Source organism: Petromyzon marinus, chromosome 80 (assembly GCF_048934315.1).
Source record: "Petromyzon marinus isolate PM22_M1 ecotype Great Lakes invasive population chromosome 80, UKy_Petmar_22M1.pri1.0, whole genome shotgun sequence".
Taxonomy (NCBI): Eukaryota; Metazoa; Chordata; class Hyperoartia; order Petromyzontiformes; family Petromyzontidae; genus Petromyzon; species Petromyzon marinus.
This window is the reverse complement of record NC_133746.1, coordinates 9,903,572-9,921,394: the sequence shown is the minus strand read 5'-3', so window position 1 is coordinate 9,921,394 and position 17,823 is coordinate 9,903,572. Positions and strand designations below refer to the sequence as shown.

At 48.0% G+C, this 17,823-nt stretch overlaps 2 protein-coding genes across 2 annotated transcripts in view; both read right to left on the bottom strand.

The window, feature by feature from the left end:
- The window catches only part of LOC142907675 (uncharacterized), a 28,587-nt gene extending 19,906 nt beyond the window's left edge, over positions 1-8,681 (bottom strand). Inside the window, exon 1 of the mRNA XM_076057292.1 lies at positions 8,575-8,681. Coding sequence (XP_075913407.1) covers positions 8,575-8,681 — 107 coding nt within the window. The remainder of the gene's footprint in view (positions 1-8,574) is intronic.
- The window catches only part of LOC116957671 (uncharacterized), a 29,960-nt gene continuing 14,383 nt past the window's right edge, over positions 2,247-17,823 (bottom strand). The window contains exon 3 of the mRNA XM_076057354.1: positions 2,247-10,231. Coding sequence (XP_075913469.1) covers positions 9,355-10,231 — 877 coding nt within the window. The 3' untranslated portion in view covers positions 2,247-9,354. The remainder of the gene's footprint in view (positions 10,232-17,823) is intronic.

Below are 17,823 nucleotides of genomic sequence, written 5' to 3'. Positions count from 1 at the left end.
TCACTTACCCATTGAACCACACTAATTAACTTACCCACTCATTCAACCAATCACTCACTCGGCCGCTCACTCATTCACTTACCCATTGAACCACTCACTCATTCACTTACCCGCTCACTCTTGAGTCTCTGTATCCTCCTCTCTCGAGTTCTCACCTGGTTTAACACAATGCAACTCAACATTTCAACTTCAGCAGCCGTTTCAAGTACAGCACCTGCGCCATAAACCACAGTGGCTATGAGATGTTGACTACCTCGCCTGGTGTGCAGGAGGTCGTGGGTTCGATCCCGACCACTGACCATGCCTGCTGCTGCTGTAGATTTGGAGTCTGCGTCTCTCTCTCATCATCACCACGGTGGCTAGGAGATGTTGACTACCTCGCCTGGTGTGCAGGAGGTCGTGGGTTCGATCCCGACCCTGACGATGCCTGCTGCTGCTGTAGATTTGGAATCTGCGTCTCTCTCATCATCACCACGGTGGCTAGGAGATGTTGATTACCTCGCCTGGTGTGCAGGAGGTCGTGTGTTCGACCCCGACCCTGACGATGCCTGCTGCTACTGCTGTATATGTGGAGTCTGCGTTTCTCTCTCATCATCATCATCACGGTGGCTAGGAGATGTTGACTACCTCGCCTGGTGTGCAGGAGGTCGTGGGTTAGAACCCTTCTATTGTTACTTGGTAACAATAACAAAAATATATTTTATTTTCAGTTTCATAAGAAATCCCCTCTCCCTGGGAAATGCAACTCCCATTGAAAAACTGCGGGCAACTCCTTTGTTCTAAAGAAACGAGTTCTCAATGTAGTAAAGTGGTACAGTGCAGTGTATGGTAGAGTGTAGTGTAATGTAATGTATAATAGTGCGGTGTATAGTAGTGTAGTGTATAGTGTATGGTAGTGTAGTAGTGTCGTGTATAAGAGTGTAGTATATAGTAGTGTATAATAGTGTCGTGCATAGTGTAGTGTATGGTAGTAGTGTATAGTAGTGTATAATGTAGTGTATAGTCGTGGTGTATAATAGTGTATAGTGTAGTGTATGGTAGTGTAATAGCGTATAGTGTAGTGTATGGTAGAGTATAGTGTAGTGTAGTAGTGTATGGTGGTGTATAGTGTAGTGTATGGTAGTGTAGTAGTGTAGTGTATGGTAGTGTACTCGTGTATAGTGTAGTGTATGGTCGTGTCGTAGTGTATAGTAGTGTATGGTAGTGTATGGTAGTGTAGTCGTGTATGGTAGTGTATAGTGTAGTGTATGGTAGTGTAGTAGTGTATAGTGTAGTGTATGGTAGTATATAGTGTATGGTAGTGTAGTAGTGTATAGTGTAGTGTATAGTAGTGTATAGTGTATGGTAGTGTACAGTGTATGGTAGAGTATGGTAGTGTAGTAGTGTATAGTAGTGTAGTGTATAGTAGTGTATAGCGTATGGTAGTGTAATAGTGTATGGCAGTGTATAGTGTAGTGTATAGTAGTGTATAGTGTATGGTAGTGTAGTAGTGTATAGTGTATGGTAGTGTTTCGTGTATGGTAGTGTATGGTAGTGTAGTAGTGTATGGTAGTATATAGTGTACGGTAGTGTAGTAGTGTATAGTAGTGTAGTGTATAGTAGTGTATAGTGTAGTGTATAGTAGTGTATGGTAGTGTATAGTATATGGTAGTGTAGTAGTGTATGGTAGTGTATAGTGTAATGTATAGTAGTGCATAGTGTATGGTAGTGTATAGTGTATGGTAGTGCATGGTAGTGTAGTAGTGTATGGTAGTGTATGGTAGTGTAGTAGTGTATAGTGTAGTGTATAGTAGTGTATAGTGTAGTGTATAGTGTATGGCAGTGCATAGTGTATGGTAGTGTATAGTGTAGTGTATAGTAGTGTATAGTGTAGTGTATAGTGTAGTGTATAGTAGAGTATAGTGTATAGTGTAGTGTATAGTGTAGTGTATAGTAGTGTATAGTGTAGTGTATAGTGTAGTGTATAGTAGAGTATAGTGTAGTGTATAGTGTAGTGTATAGTAGTGTATAGTGTAGTGTATAGTAGAGTATAGTGTAGTGTATAGTAGTGTATAGTGTAGTGTATAGTAGTTTATAGTGTAGTGTATAGTGTAGTGTATAGTAGAGTATAGTGTAGTGTATAGTATAGTGTATAGTAGTGTATAGTAGTGTATAGTGTAGTGTATAGTGTATAGTAGAGCATAGTATACTTTCAGAACCGAGCGGGAGAAAACAAAAAAAAAAAAACACCGTCCGACGAAACCGACTCCAAAATAATTTGTTTAATAAAGAAAAAGGCCGCGCAAAAACAAAATGGAACGGACTCACAAATGTGTGGGACGCGCGGTGGGTCACAGCGCCGTCGCGTGCGGGAGTGCAACATCGACTGCGCCACGGCAAACCACGGCCAATCAATTGAAGCCGGGGGGTGGGGTCAGGGTTTTAAAGTTAAACGACGGCAGCTAAATAATGACATCATAGTATTCTTCGTTCTTTCGGTAAAGTCACCACGTAGATAGGGAAACAATGAGATACTAAAAATACAAAACGATAACATTCTCACGGCGTTCCGACTGCAACACAGGAAGCAATCGTCATCGGGTGTGAAAACCACAGCAAGAAAATCTGAAAAAAACTGGCCGGTTATTTTTTTTTTTAACGTTCGCAACCACGGAGAGCGATTTGACAGTTTGTTCAGATGGACGAGTCCATCTATGTTCCGTATAGAGGAGGAGGGGGAGACGAAAAATAATGGATGCGGTCTGAAAGCCACCGTAAGCGTGAACAATGAATTAAGACCCGAATTTTTTTTTATCAAATCCTTCCAATGATTGCTAAGCCAGAATCCATCTTCTCGGTTGAAATTGTCTCTGTGTTTTTGTGCGTGGATAGCCTCATGAACGAATCTCTCATGGTAGCCAGATGGCTTGCAAAGAACCTCTGTCTTGCAGAAGTCAATGTCATGTGAGCCTACTGAATTATAACAGTGACCTGCCACGGCCGAGGTGTTGGTCCTACCCTGCAGTCACGAAAGCTTTAAATAAAAATTGGACATCCTAGTAGTAATAGGGTTTTTACCCTTTTACCTGGCAACAAAACGGACACCTTTACACAAAGGATTATGTCTCGCATTCACCACAACACCTGCGGTCAAAAATGCAAACAAAAAAGACAACCCTGATAATGTATTGGCACCGTCCTTGAAATTGATTGGTCCACACCCGAGACGGCTTTTCTTAGAGCCCGGTCTCACACGGTGTTGGACCAGATGACGCTGAAAGGCGCACAACTCAAAGATAACGCCACCATCAGAGTATTGAGAGCTCGGGGTAAGAGAGAGGGACAGACAGAGGCAGACAGAGAGGCAGAGACAGAGAGACAGAGGCGAAGAGACAGAGGCAGAGAGAGACAGAGAGGCGGAGAGAGACAGAGAGACAGACAGACAGAGGCAGAGAGACAGATAGAGAGAGACAGAGAGAGAGGCGGAGAGAAACAGAGAGAGAGACAGAGAAACTGACAGAGAGACAGAGACAGATAGAGAGACAGAGAGAGAGGCGGAGAGAGACAGAGAGAGAGACAGAGAGAGAGACAGAGAGAGAGACAGAGAGAGACAGAGAGAGAGACAGAGAGAGACAGACAGAGAGAGACAGAGAGAGAGAGACAGAGAGAGAGACAAAGAGAGAGATAGAGAGAGACAGAGAGAGACAGAAAGAGAGAGACAGAGAGACGGACAGAGAGAGACACAGAGACAGAGAGAGACACAGAGAGAGTTCAGTGTCGCCCACCTCTCCCCTCCACCCGCCCCCCTAGCCCGAGACCATTCCACGAGCGGTCACAAAAAATGTTTTTGACGACTCAATGCGGGGATCCCTTCCCCGTCCGCCGTCCCGCGCCGAGGCGTTTCGTGTGTCGCCAACTCGTTTCTCGCCCAGCCCAGTCGTCGTTTTGTACAACAGCTGACGAGAGAGGCAAAATTGTGTGTGTGTGTGGGGGTTGTAAAAACAAACAAAACCACCAGATCTTCACTTAAACCTTTCGTCACTGCAGGAATCCGTATTCTTTGGGTCTTTCTGTAAAGTCACGTGGACAAAATAATAAATTAATAACACAATAAGCTCTGTCGTCCCGGCAGGTCTGTTCCTTTCACCTGAAGAAGGCCACTCGTGCTGTGGCCGAAACGTCCTGAGAATTTTATCGTGTTATTTTATCCATTTATTATTTCATTCTCATTCCTACGTGGTGGTGACTTTACCGAAAGAACCAAAGAAGATGAATCCTTGCAGTCACGAAAGCTTTAAATCGAAATTTTCACGTGGATAGGTTCACGGTAAAATAACACAAATACGACAAAAAATAAACGTGGCGCGCTCGCCATGGAGGAGGCTCGGCGATCTCACGTTAACATGATACATCATGGGACCTCCTTCGCCAATACCAAAGTCTCATGGGAATAGGTTGTCCCCCTTCTGGCGTCCTCTGGTCTAACGCCGTTTTGAGACTGGGCTCTAAAGAAAGCTGTCTCTGGTGTGGACCAATCAGTCTCAAGGACAATGCCACAGATATTGTCAAGAGTTGTGGTTTTTTTTTGTGTGTTTGCGTTCTGGCCACGAGTTACTGCGGTCAGAATGCAGACGCGATTTTTTGTTGTTGTTGCGCAGAGGAGTAAAATGGGGGCGTGGCGTCACGCGTGCCGTCCAGCGCGATGACGTCACGCGCTTGGGCGGCTCGGTGACGTCACGCCTCCTCGAGTATTTAAGGAGGACGCCGTGACGAAAAGCGGGGTCACTGCGGGGCAACGCGTGGAAAGAGGGAGCCACGGGTAGCGAGAGGGATCGAGTGGAGAGTCTGGAGAGAAACCGGTGGTAGCCGATTGAGGTGCTTCTCTCTCTCTCCGGTCGGTGGAGTTGGCAGGGTCCCCGATCCGACGCGAGAGCGACCGGAGCTAGCCGGGCTGGGACCAGGACTCCTCAGTGTAGGACCCCTAACCCCTGGGAGTCGTTACACCCTTGTGTTATTTGAATAACTGCAGTGAGGGGGAAAAAAAAACGTATTTGATCCCCTGCTGATTTTGTACGTTTGCCCACTGACGAAGACATGATCAGTCTTTAATTTTAATGGTAGGTTTATTTGAATGGTGAGAGACAGGATAACAACGAAAAAAATCCAGAAAAACGCATGTCAAAAATGTTATAAATTGATTTGCATTTTAATGAGGGAATTAAGTATTTGACCCCCTCTGCAAAACATGACTTGGTGGCAAAACCCTTGTTGGCAATCACAGAGGTCAGACGTTTCTTGTAGTTGGCCACCAGGTTTGCACACATCTCAGGAGGGATTTTGTCCCACTCCTCTTTGCAGATCTTCTCCAAGTCATTAATGTTTCGAAGCTGACGTTTGGCAACTCGAACCTTCAGCTCCCTCCACAGATTTTCTATGATTGAGAGGGGGTCAAATACTTATTTCCCTCATTAAAATGCAAATCAATTTATAACATTTTTGACATGCGTTTTTCTGGATTTTTTTGTTGTTATTCTGTCTCTCACAGTTCAAATAAACCTACCATTAAAATTATAGACTGGTCATTTCTTTGTCAGTGGGCAAACGTACAAAATCAGCAGGGGATCAAATACTTTTTTCCCTCACTGCATAATAAACTTACGGCGAAAGCCCTTAACCTCCAAGCCGTCTCCCGAGTCGTCGTCGGGAACTCCTCAACACTTGTAAAAGGTTTCAATTTGGCGTTTCAGCATCTTAACACGACTGTTTTCTTGCCAGAAAAAAGTGGGAAAACCCTATTCTCATTAACATGCTAATTTATTTAATTTTTACCTGGTAGCCCTTTTGATTGGTGGAAAACCCACCACCGACGCAGCCGCTGCCCCACCACTCACATTAACATTGGCTGCCCCGCCCATGCTGCCGACATTTGGGTTCCGCCCATTTCAAACCTTTAGAAACAGTTTGCCTTTGGAAGCTAACCCCCCTTTTCCTGGTGACGACCGCTTGCGTTGTGATCGAAACGTCGTGTTTTTTTGTTTGTTATTTTTACGTTCTTTTCTTTGACCCTATCTACGTGACTTTACCGAAAGACCACAGGAATATGAAAACCACCAGAACTAAGATCACAACGTCGCGACCGCCCACCACCCCCCCCCCCCCCTTCACGCGTAAACACATCGCGTACGGCGAGGATGACGAGCGGAGTTGGCGTGACGATGACGACGATGGCTCCTCGCTGACGAGGTATCGTGGGGTTCACTCGCGGAACGAGCGCCCAGGGTAGGGCTGAACGATGAATCGACTTCGAATCTAAATCGCAATTTGAAACAATGCGATTAGAAAATCGCGAAAGGCTGCGATTTTTTGCGATTTGCTGAAGTCCTGTTGCTTTCTTGTTGGAATTTTTATTATTTTATTATTATAACTTTATTTAACTTAACGATTGTTGTATGTTTGATTGTTCTATTTCAATTAAAACATTTTAATAAATACATGTTGGAAGCAATTAATATATTTTATCCTTGCATTAGTATAGAGCAGTTCATATTTTGAAGGTATCACGTGGTAATGCCCCATCACATGTTTTAAATCTATTACACACTGAAGCTTGACTTAAAAAATAACTAATCGCAAATTAAATCGCAATATCTGTCAGAAAAATCGCAATTGGATATTTTCCCCAAATCGTTCAGCCCTAGCCCCGGGTCGCCAGGTTCGTAGCGCAGCGTAGCGCTAACCGTTACCACTACCGCTCCCCATTGTCGTACAGCGCGCACGCACGCACGCACGCAAGCTATCGGCTCTCCGCGGGGTCGAGGTCACGCGCTGTTCGCGATGCGTGAAGACGCGCGTACGTGGCCACTCGGTTCGTCCATGTATCGACATCACACACCCCTGGCCCTGCTTGGCCCCACCCACCCAACCGGAGTCACAGTCCAGACGTTATCTTCTTGCGAGGCTGGCGTATTCCCCGTTCTGTTCCGACATGGCAAGACAAAACCCCGTGCCGTGCTGGCACGGCTCGGATGTGCAAGCGTGAAAAAAAAGAGTTGTGCACACGTGCACGAACGCAATGACCACATGGGTCCGTAACACACGGTGAGCCACTCCCTTGCGCTATCGCGACAGCCGGCCAGGTCGCTTCTGACAATTAAGTTGAGGGGCTCGGTGGGCTTTGCCTGGTTTAAGGACGGTGACGATTTATGTGTTCGTGGTTTTTTTTATTTGGGGCAAATTTGTTTACCTTACTTGTACTCTGCACCACCGTCGTGTTGCTGTTGTTGTTGTTGATTTGTAACCGTCTCGTTGTTGTAAACTTCTTATCCCCGTGCAGCCTTCTACTGGACATCTGTGAGCAAAAGAGAGCTTCACGGCGCATCGGATTCCTCCTCCAGTAGAAAGAAATATTCCGACTCTGACCTGGGCGTGGGGCGCGGGGCGCGTATATGAATAGCGAGGCAATGCGCGGCTGCGGGGACATGGCAGCACAGCAAGCTGGTGGGGGGGTGATCAAGTCGACGGACAGATACAATGGATTTACTCGCCAACACACCGGTGGGCTCAAGTCGTATACTACACTAGACACTACGCTATACACTACACTACGCTATATACTATGCTGTACACTACGCTATACACTACGCTATACACTACACTACGCTATACACTACACTAGAGTAGTAACTAACTGGCGTTTTGTTTACGTGACAAATCTCGTCTGTCTATCTGTCTGGCGGAACGATTGACCCTTTCAGTAGCCGCCCGCCGTCAGCTATGTAGTCCCCCCTGTGTTGATCGAGGCAAACGGCAAGCGCACGGTGGGACTGCTGCTGCTGCTGCTACCTCGTAGCGAAATCTGGACGTAGGATAAATATTGCACGTGGGGGGGGGGGGGGGAGGGGGGACGTAACAAACCATAAATTCTATCGAAATAATGAACTGACCACCCACCCCCCCCCCACCCCGCAGGATTTTTTTCGTTTACAGAATTAATCTTTCCCGAAAGAGAAAAAACTAAACCAAAATACAAAAAAAGTGCCTGGCTGCAGAGTAAACCGTACGGCTGAACGAATGAACATAATAAAAAACAACAACAAAATAACCGCATTGGCCCGCGGAAGGATGAACGGGCGCGTGCGCACGCTCGCCCGATGACCGTCTTCCGCACCGTACGTACGCCAACGGCCGCCGCCGCTGCTGCTGTGGAGTGGCAGCGCCGCAACAAACACGCGCACAGACCGACGTCGCCGTTCCAACGACGTCGCGAAACGCCCGACGCGTTTCCGCGTCGAACCCCGCGACAGGAGCGCGTGCCGGTTGTCCCCCCCCGCGCCCTCGCAAGGGAGGAAGCGTCCAGAACGGTGGCCCGTGCTCGTGTTCCATCGCCCGCGACGACCACGGCCGACCGTCACCCCCGAGCAGGCAACGTTCGAGGCCGAGCCCACCGAAAGCGGTTCAGAAAACGTCGCCACCGACCACGTCGGCGGTGGACCCGACGGGCGAGCGCGGGGCCAGGCTCTCCGGACAGTCCCGCCACGGCACGCTCCGCCCCCTCCTCCTCCTCCTCCCTCTCCCTCCGATGGAACCTCCCCCGACCGAAGCCCGGGACCACCACCTTCACCGAAGACGATGGAGGGAGGGCGGCGGCGGCGGCGGCGGCGGGAGGGATAGCCTCGAGATTCGGCGGCGAGGCTTTCTGACATCGACCGTCACTCAAAACGGCGACGCAGCTGCGAAGTGCGGGCGCGGGCGTGCGTCCGTGCGGTGGGACTTGTCGCGTCGGTACGTCCAGCCCCCCCCCCCCCCCCAACGAGTCTTACCCGACGTGGACGCGGCCGCGCGTTTCAATTCCTCGCGCAGAGGATCCCGCGGTAGTTTCTTCACCCCCCCCCACGCCTCCTCTGCTCTCTCACTCTCTCGGTTCAGCGTCGCGTGCAGCCGCCCCCGCGCGCTCCTCCGGGAGACTGTGCGTGTGGGGTGGTGTTGGGGTAGGGTGTGGGGTGGTGTTGGGGTAGGGTGTGGGGTGGTGTGGGGTGGTGTGGGATGGGGTGCTGTGGGGTACCGTTGATGCCAAGCAGTCGCGACGAAGTTCTGTACAGAGCAGGCTCAGGAAGAGGGGAGCCCAGTTGGAATGAAGCGGGCGAGGTGAAGGATGCGGATTTTGGAGGGAACATTCTGAACCGCGGGCCAACGCTTTGGCGGTGTGTGACGATGGCGCGGTGTGTGACGATGGTGCGGTGTGTGACGATGGTGCGGTGTGTGACGATGGTGCGGTGTGTGACGATGGTGCGGTGTGTGACGATGGTGCGGTGTGTGATGATGACGACGGTGGTTTGATCCAGGGCCCTGACGGGGAGCGGAGCAGCGCGGCTCCCGCTAATGGTCGGCCCTCTCTCGCTTCACGGCGACGAGGTCAGAGCCCCCGTTAGACTCCACCTCCTCCTCTTCCTCCTCCAGCTCCTCCTCCTCCTCCAGCTCCTCCTCCTCGTGCTTCACGGTCGCCCCGCACGGCGACGCCGTCGGCGTCGGCGGCGGCGACGACTTCGGTGACGGCGGCGGCGACGTTCCGTAGAGGCCGGGGCTTCCCTCGGGCTCCTGCTTCATGCGGGGGAACCTCGTCGCAACGCCGCCGTGGTCGCCGTCGCCGTCGTCGCCGTCGCCGCCGCCGCCGCCGCCGTCCAGGAAGTGCGCGTGAACGGCGTTCTCCTCCCGGTGGACGCGCTGGTGCTTGGTGAGCGTCCCCGACTGCGTGAACGCCTTGCCGCACAGCGTGCAGCGGTAGGGCCTCTCGCCCGTGTGGGTGCGGTGGTGCCGGTGCAGGGTGCCCGGCTGGGAGAACGCCATGCCGCACAGCGAGCACTCGTGCGGCTTCTCGCCCGTGTGGATCGTCTGGTGCTTGTGCAGGTTGCCGGTGCGCGTGAACGCCTTGCCGCACACGGCGCACTTGTACGGCTTCTCCTCCATGTGCGTCATGAGGTGGTTGTGGAGGTTGCCCGTCTGGCTGAACGCCTTGCCGCACACGGCGCACTTGAAGGGCCGCTCGCCGGTGTGGATCCGCCGATGGTTGTGCAGGTTGCCCGACTGCGTGAAGGTCTTGCCGCACGCGTCGCACCGGTAGGGCTTCTCGCCCGAGTGCGAGCGCTGGTGCCGGTGGAGGTGGCCCAGGTGGACGAAGGACTTGTCGCACGCGGCGCACTTGAAGGGCTTCTCGCCCGTGTGCTTCCTGCGGTGGACCTCCATGTGGCCCCGGTAGCTGGTGCTGTACTCGCACTGGCCGCAGCGGTGCATGGCGGGCGGCGACGGTGGTGCCGGGGATCCGGCAAGAATGGGGGGAGGGCGGTGGGGGGGGGAGATCGCGTGCACCTGCAGCCAAGTCGTCAAGGCATGCGCGGGCCCGTGTCAACGCAGGCACATGGAGCCGTGTCAACGCGCGCAGATGGAGCCGTGTCAACACACATACGGACCCGTGCCAACACACATATAGACCCGTGTCAACACACATATAGACCGGGGTCAACACACATATAGACCCGTGTCAACACACATACAGACCCGTGTCAACACACATATGGACCCGTGTCAACACACATATAGACCCGTGCCAACACACATACAGACCCGTGTCAACACACATATAGACCGGGGTCAACACACATATGGACCCGTGTCAACACACATAAAGACCCGTGCCAACACACATACAGACCCGTGTCAACACACATATAGACCGGGGTCAACACACATATGGACCGGGGTCAACACACATATAGACCCGTGTCAACACACATATGAACCCGTGTCAACGCACACATATGAACCCGTGTCAACACACATATAGACCCGTGTCAACACACATATAGACCCGTGTCAACACACATATAGACCAGTGTCAACACACAGATGGACCCGTGTCAACACACATATGGACCCGTGTCAACACACACATATATACCCGTGCCAACACACATACAGACCCGTGTCAACACACATATAGACCGGGGTCAACACACATATGGACCCGTGTCAACACACATAAAGACCCGTGCCAACACACATACAGACCCGTGTCAACACACATATAGACCGGGGTCAACACACATATGGACCGGGGTCAACACACATATAGACCCGTGTCAACACACATATGAACCCGTGTCAACGCACACATATAGACCCGTGTCAACACACATATAGACCCGTGTCAACACACATATAGACCCGTGTCAACACACACATATGAACCCGTGTCAACACACATATAGACCCGTGTCAACACACACATATAGACCCGTGTCAACGCTCATATAGACCCGTGTCAACACACACACACATATAGACCCGTGTCAACACACATATGGACCCGTGTCAACACACATATGGACCCGTGTCAACACACATATAGACCCGTGTCAAAACGCATATAGACCCGTGTCAACACACATATAGACCCGTGTCAACACACATATAGACCCGTGTCAACACACATATAGACCCGTGTCAACACACATATAGACCCGTGTCAAAACACACATGAACCCGTGTCAACACACACACATGGACCCGTGTCAACACACATATAGACCCGTGTCAACACACATATAGACCCGTACCAACATACATATAGACCCGTGTCAACACACACATATAGACCCGTGTTAACACACATATGGACCCGTGTCAACACACATATAGACCCGTACCAACATACATATAGACCCGTGTCAACACACACATATAGACCCGTGCCAACACACATATAGACCCGTGTCAACACACATTTAGACCCGTGTCAACACACATATAGACCCGTGTCAACACACATATAGACACGTGTCAACACACATATAGACCCGTGTCAACGCACATATAGACCCGTGTCAACACACATATGGACCCGTGTCAACACACATATAAGACCCGTGCCAACACACATATGAACCCGTGTCAACACACACACATTAACCCGTGTCAACACAAATATAGACCCGTGTCAACACACATATGGACCCGTGTCAACGCACATATAGACACGTGTCAACACACACACATATAGACCCGTGTCAACGCACATATAGACCTGTGTCAACACACATATAGACCCGTGTCAACACACATATAGACCCGTGTCAACACACATATAGACCCGTGTCAACACACACACATGAACCCGTGTTAACACACATAGACCCGTTTCAACACACATATAGACCCGTGTCAACAGACATATAGACCCGTGTCAACGCACATATAGACCCGTGTCAACACACACATATAGACCCGTGTCAACACACATATAGACCCGTGTCAACGCACATATAGACCCGTGTCAACACACACATATAGACCCGTGTCAACACACATATAGACACGTGTCAACACACACACATATAGACACGTGTCAACACACATATAGACCCGTGTCAACACACATATGAACCCGTGTCAACACACATATAGACCCGTGTCAACACACATATAGACCCGTGTCAACACACATATAGACCCGTGTCAACACACATATAGACATGTGTCAACACACATATAGACCCGTGTCAACACACATATAGACCCGTGTCAACGCACATACGAACCCGTGTCAACGCACCACCGCGCTTGTGCCAGGCTAGGTGCACATTTTAATGTCAATCACAGCAGCAATGACCCCTGCGACCACCTTAATATCGTGACCCCCACCATCACAAAACCATCACAAAACTAACCTGCAGCGTTCATTTAAAATGTTCGGCGAAATCTCCGATGCCGATTTAAAAATCACGTTGAGCGAACAGCGTTGCAACCAAGCGCGAGTCTAACGTCGCAACCAACGTTGACGCAACGTTGGGTCCAACGTTGAGTCCAACGTTTCCCCAACATCGTCCCAACGTTAGCCCAACGTTTCCCCAACGTTAGACCAACGTTATCCCAACGTTGCCCCAGTGTTGCCCCAACGTTGCCCAAACGTTAGCCCCAAACGCTACCCCCAGCGTTTGGGGCTAACGTCACCCCAACGTTAGCCCCCAACGCTACCCCAGCAGTCGCCCCAACGTTGAAACTAAATCCCCGCTGGGCTCTGGTGGTGGAGGCGTTCCACCCAGCAGTGGATGGAGCCTGGCTTCTGCTGCTGCTGATGATGATGACGACGAACAATGGCGTAGCCCTCGAATCTCCACCACCCCCCCCACCGCGCAGCCGCTCCCACGTCTCTCCACCCACCCGCCTTTGTCTCTCTCACCTCCTCCTCCTCTCTCTCTCTCACCTCCTCCTCGTCGTCTCGCGGCAAGAGCGGCCTCCGCTACATGACGTCACGCGATCGCTACGTGACGTCACGCAGCGCCCGCCCGCCTGCTGCGTGACGTCACGCCAACCAAAATTCCACGCCCACGCAATCCATTTCCATTTTCCATTTATTTGGTATAGCCCTGTGAGCCATTCGGCTCTTGAATCGGGTTGCAATTGCAACAAACAAAAAACAAAAACATGAACAAGAAAACATCTTAAAGTGATTATGTGACTGTGCAAACAGAAAATCCAGGAAAAAAAACATCAAAATATTCCTGAAATAGCACCGTACACCAACGCTGTGTGCAAAAATCCCAGTGGGATGCAAGTCAAACAACAACCACAAGACCACTAAGATTAAGGCCATCAGTCTAACTCCGTACTACAATAAACAAAAACATGGCCAAACCAAAAAAACGTTTTCGAAATCACCAAAATAAAAGCCATAAATGCAATGTAACAGTGATCATAGGGACTGTGACCGATTTTTTTTACAATAAACTACATACATAAATTATAACACCAAAGCCTAGAACCATATTTTAGGCCATTGAATAGCAGTGGCAGCTAGGGATGTACAACTCCTCTAGAGCAGTTTTGAGTGAAGATCTCATAGGTAGTGATTCAAGTTGCAGTTTATTGGCAATAGCATTCCAGACCCTGGGGACATCAATAGCAAAGGCCCTTCCTCCGGTTTTTGTACGGCAATAAGGAATGTGAAGCTGGTAAATGAGCGAAGACCTGAGGTCAAATTTGTTCTTTGAAACAGAGAGGAGATCCAGTAGGTAGTCTGTGGATTTGTTTGTAAGTACATCGTGAATAAATAAGATCTGGTGCACAAGCCGTCGAACATTAAGAGATGTTAAGTTTGACCCAATGTAGAGATCACAGTGGTGAGTCCTATATAGGCAGTTCAATGCAAATCTTAAGGCCGAGTGATAAATGGAATCAAGCTTCTTCAGTACAGTACTTGGGGCTGATTTATACACGATGTCACAGTAGTCAAGTAGCGGCAGTATGGTAGCTTTTATCAATTCCAAACGGAACACTGGGGGGAAGCAGTGCTTGTGTCGATACAGAAAACCAATTTTTATTTTTGTCTTGTTACCAATAAAATCAATGTGATCTTCAAAATTAAGTTTTGAATCCAGGATGACCCCAAGATACTTATAGATCTTGACTTGCTCTATTTGATAATTATTCAAGGAATGTAATTGGGGAAAAATAACTTCTTGCATTAGTCCCGGTGAGAAGCATAGCACCTTGGTTTTGGAGGTATTCAGGACTAGTTTAAGAGAAACTAGCTGATAATAAAGTATTAAAGCTTTCGTGACTGCATAAAATTACTCATTGGTTTTTTCGGTAAAGTCACGTATGTAGAAATACAATAAAATTATATTAAAACAAAAAACAATCACGACGTTTCGATCACAACGCAAGCGATCTTCATCAGGTGTCAAGAACAAATCACGGAGGTAAATACAACAAAAAGATGAGAGAGGAGAATTCAACAAACCTGAAAAAACATTATGTGAAGCACATCCAGTCAGGCCAACAACACAGTTAGACACTTCCTGGCGGACCACGAATTTCAGAAGAGTGTTAAATTTCGTGTTCAACCTTTGGATTGCACATACCAGCATAGATAGAATGAAAAATACGAGGTACACGTCAGTAGAAATACATATACAAGTCCACCAAGAAGTAAGGAGGGAGGAAAGACGGACAGGGAAGCAGAGAGAGGGGGGGGGGATGAACAGAAGCTTAAATAGGAAATACGGTTGGAGGGGGGGAGGGGCCAGAGCGAGAGCGGCAGCTCAAACACGCACATCTTACACATACAAAACGGCAGCTCAAAAAAGGACCACCTCTTGTAAATACAAAACGGCAGCTCAAAAAATGACCACCTCTTGTAAATACAAAACGGCAGCTCAAAAAAGGGCACATCTTACACATAATTACAATGGTAACTTCCCCGTAAAAGTGTGATAATAAAACAATGAGTGAAACTAGCTGATGTTGTAGTTTGTTGAAATCACCCTGGAGCTTAGCAATCACGTCATCTGGAGAGCGGCCAGCAGTAATCAGTATCGTGTCATCTGCAAAAGATTTACCCTGGAATGATCCAGGTCAGTGCCCAAGTCATTGACATAAAGAGAGAACAAGAGGGGGCTGAGGATGGAACCCTGTGGAACCCCTTTTGTTATCTCAACACTGTTTGATCTCCAACCATCTGTGAATACAGTTTGGGTGCAAGAAAAGAGGTATTTTTTAAACCATTTTACTGTGTTTTCGGAAAAACCGAGGCAACTTAGTTTACTAAGCAGGGTGTTGTGGTCTACTGTATCAAAAACTTTGGACAGGTCAAGAAAAAGACAGGCAGAGTACTTCATATTCTTAGCTCTTTCGGTAAAGTCACGTTGAAGGGAAAGAATAAAATAATAAAATATATTAAAAACAATAAAAATTCTCACGACGTTTCGACCATAACACAAACGGTCGTCATCAGGTGCGTCGGTCCGCATTAATTTACTTATTTTCAAGCGCCGTTTTTATTTATTTATTTAAGAGCCCGTCAGCGCCACGTGCAGCGATTTGGCAGTTTATTTAGAAGGACTAGTCCATCTATGTTCTGAAAAGAGGAGCGGGGAGACGAAAAATTAATGTATGCTGTCTGAAAGCCACTGTAAGCGTGAACAATCAATTAAGACCTGAAATGGTTAATTAAATCTTTCCAATGATTGCTAAGCCAGAATAGATCTTTTTTTTAATTATAAATAAATACACGTTAAAAATAAATTAATTTATGCAAACCGAAACACCTGATGACGACCGTTTGTGTTATGGTCGAAACGTCGTGAGAATTTTTATTGTTGTTGATATATTTTATTATTTTATTGTTTCCCTTCAACGTGACTTTACCGAAAGAGCTAAGAATATGAATTACTGCAGTCACGAAAGATTTAAATCAAAATTTAGGCACAATACTGCTTATTATCAAGGCTATTGTAAATTTGATTCAGAGAGTCTAATGCAGCAGATGTGGTGCTGTATTTTTTTCGGAACCCAGATTGTTTTAGATGTAGTAGATTGTTGGTGGATAGGAAACTACTAATTTGGTAGTTCAATAATTTTTCAAAAATTTTCATCAATGGGGACAAAATTGAGATAGGTCGGTAGTTATTGGGATCATCTTTAGGGCCCCCTTTGTGAAGTGGACGGACATAGGAATGTTTGCATTCTAGAGGAACTGATGCTTCTTTGATGGACAGGTTGAAAATATGGGCTATAGGCTTGTATATTAGGTGACCAACAGTTAGTAGAGCAAAGACGTGAAAACTATCTGCTCCGGTAGAGGAGGACCCTTTGAGGTAGGACAATTGTTTCAGAACATTACTTTCGTGGATTGGCTGGAAACTAAATTCGTTTAATGTTTGGACAGGGGTGTAGGAATTTGCATGAGCAGGGGTGACTCCTAATACATTATCAAAAAGATTACCAGCTTCAGAAAAATGAAGGTTAAAATTGTCAACTATTTTTTGGAGATCTGAAAAATATTCCCCATTTCGGTTAAGCTCAACGGGCAGATTGTCTGTTTTGGATGCCTTTTCGACAGATTTGATTGTTTTCCAAAAAATCCTGGTATTTCCATGTGATTCCAGGAGAGTGGAGGAAAAGTAGGCATTTTTTGCATGCAGTATTTTTTTACGCATCTATTCCTTAAAATCCTGTATTCTAGCCAGTCATTGACCAAATTACTTTTCTGAGCACATGCCCAAGCCTTGTCCCTAGTTTTCATGAGCTTTGTAATCAAATGATCATACCATGGTGGGCGGTTGCCTTTAGTTTTAAATCTAACCAACGGAGCATGTTTGTTAAGAATTTAGAGAAACGTGTACCTGAAAGTCTCCAAAGTCGTAGTCAGGTTGGGGATATCACAGACCTTATCAATATCCGAGTGAAGCACATCATTTGTAAATGCCTGAGTGCTGAAGTGCCTCAAAGAGTGCTTCTCAACAATTTTAGGGGGGGCTTTGGGTCTGGCTGATGATCTCACCCCAAAAATGAAGGAGTGATCACTAAGGTTAATACCCAGAACACCAGTCAGTGCGAAATTGTGAGGGCATTTGTCAATAGGACGTCAAGCAGAGTTGAACTTAACCTGTTTATTAATGCAGCTTTTTTCACAGATGTTCCGGTCGTACGTAACTTGCTGACCCCGTGCCGCCTACTGGACATTTGTGAAAAAGAGCTTTGTAGTTCATCGGATTCCTCCAGTTCAAATCAAGATTCTGATTCTGGAAAGCCTCGCCTGAGTGTCAAGACTCTTTTCTTTTTCAGGAGGGCCCTGCAAAGTGTTCGTGCAGCACGAGGCGATGTTGCTGCTGCTGCCGTGTGCTATGCCAGCCAAATGGATCTCATTTGCTGGGGATTTTTCATCATTGGGGGTTTATGGTTTTGGCCGATGGCCAGTTCCAATGTGAGAGTGTGCGTGGACTTAACGGAAACTAGAGAACACGACAGGAAACTAGAGAACACGACAGGAAACTAGACAACACGACAGGA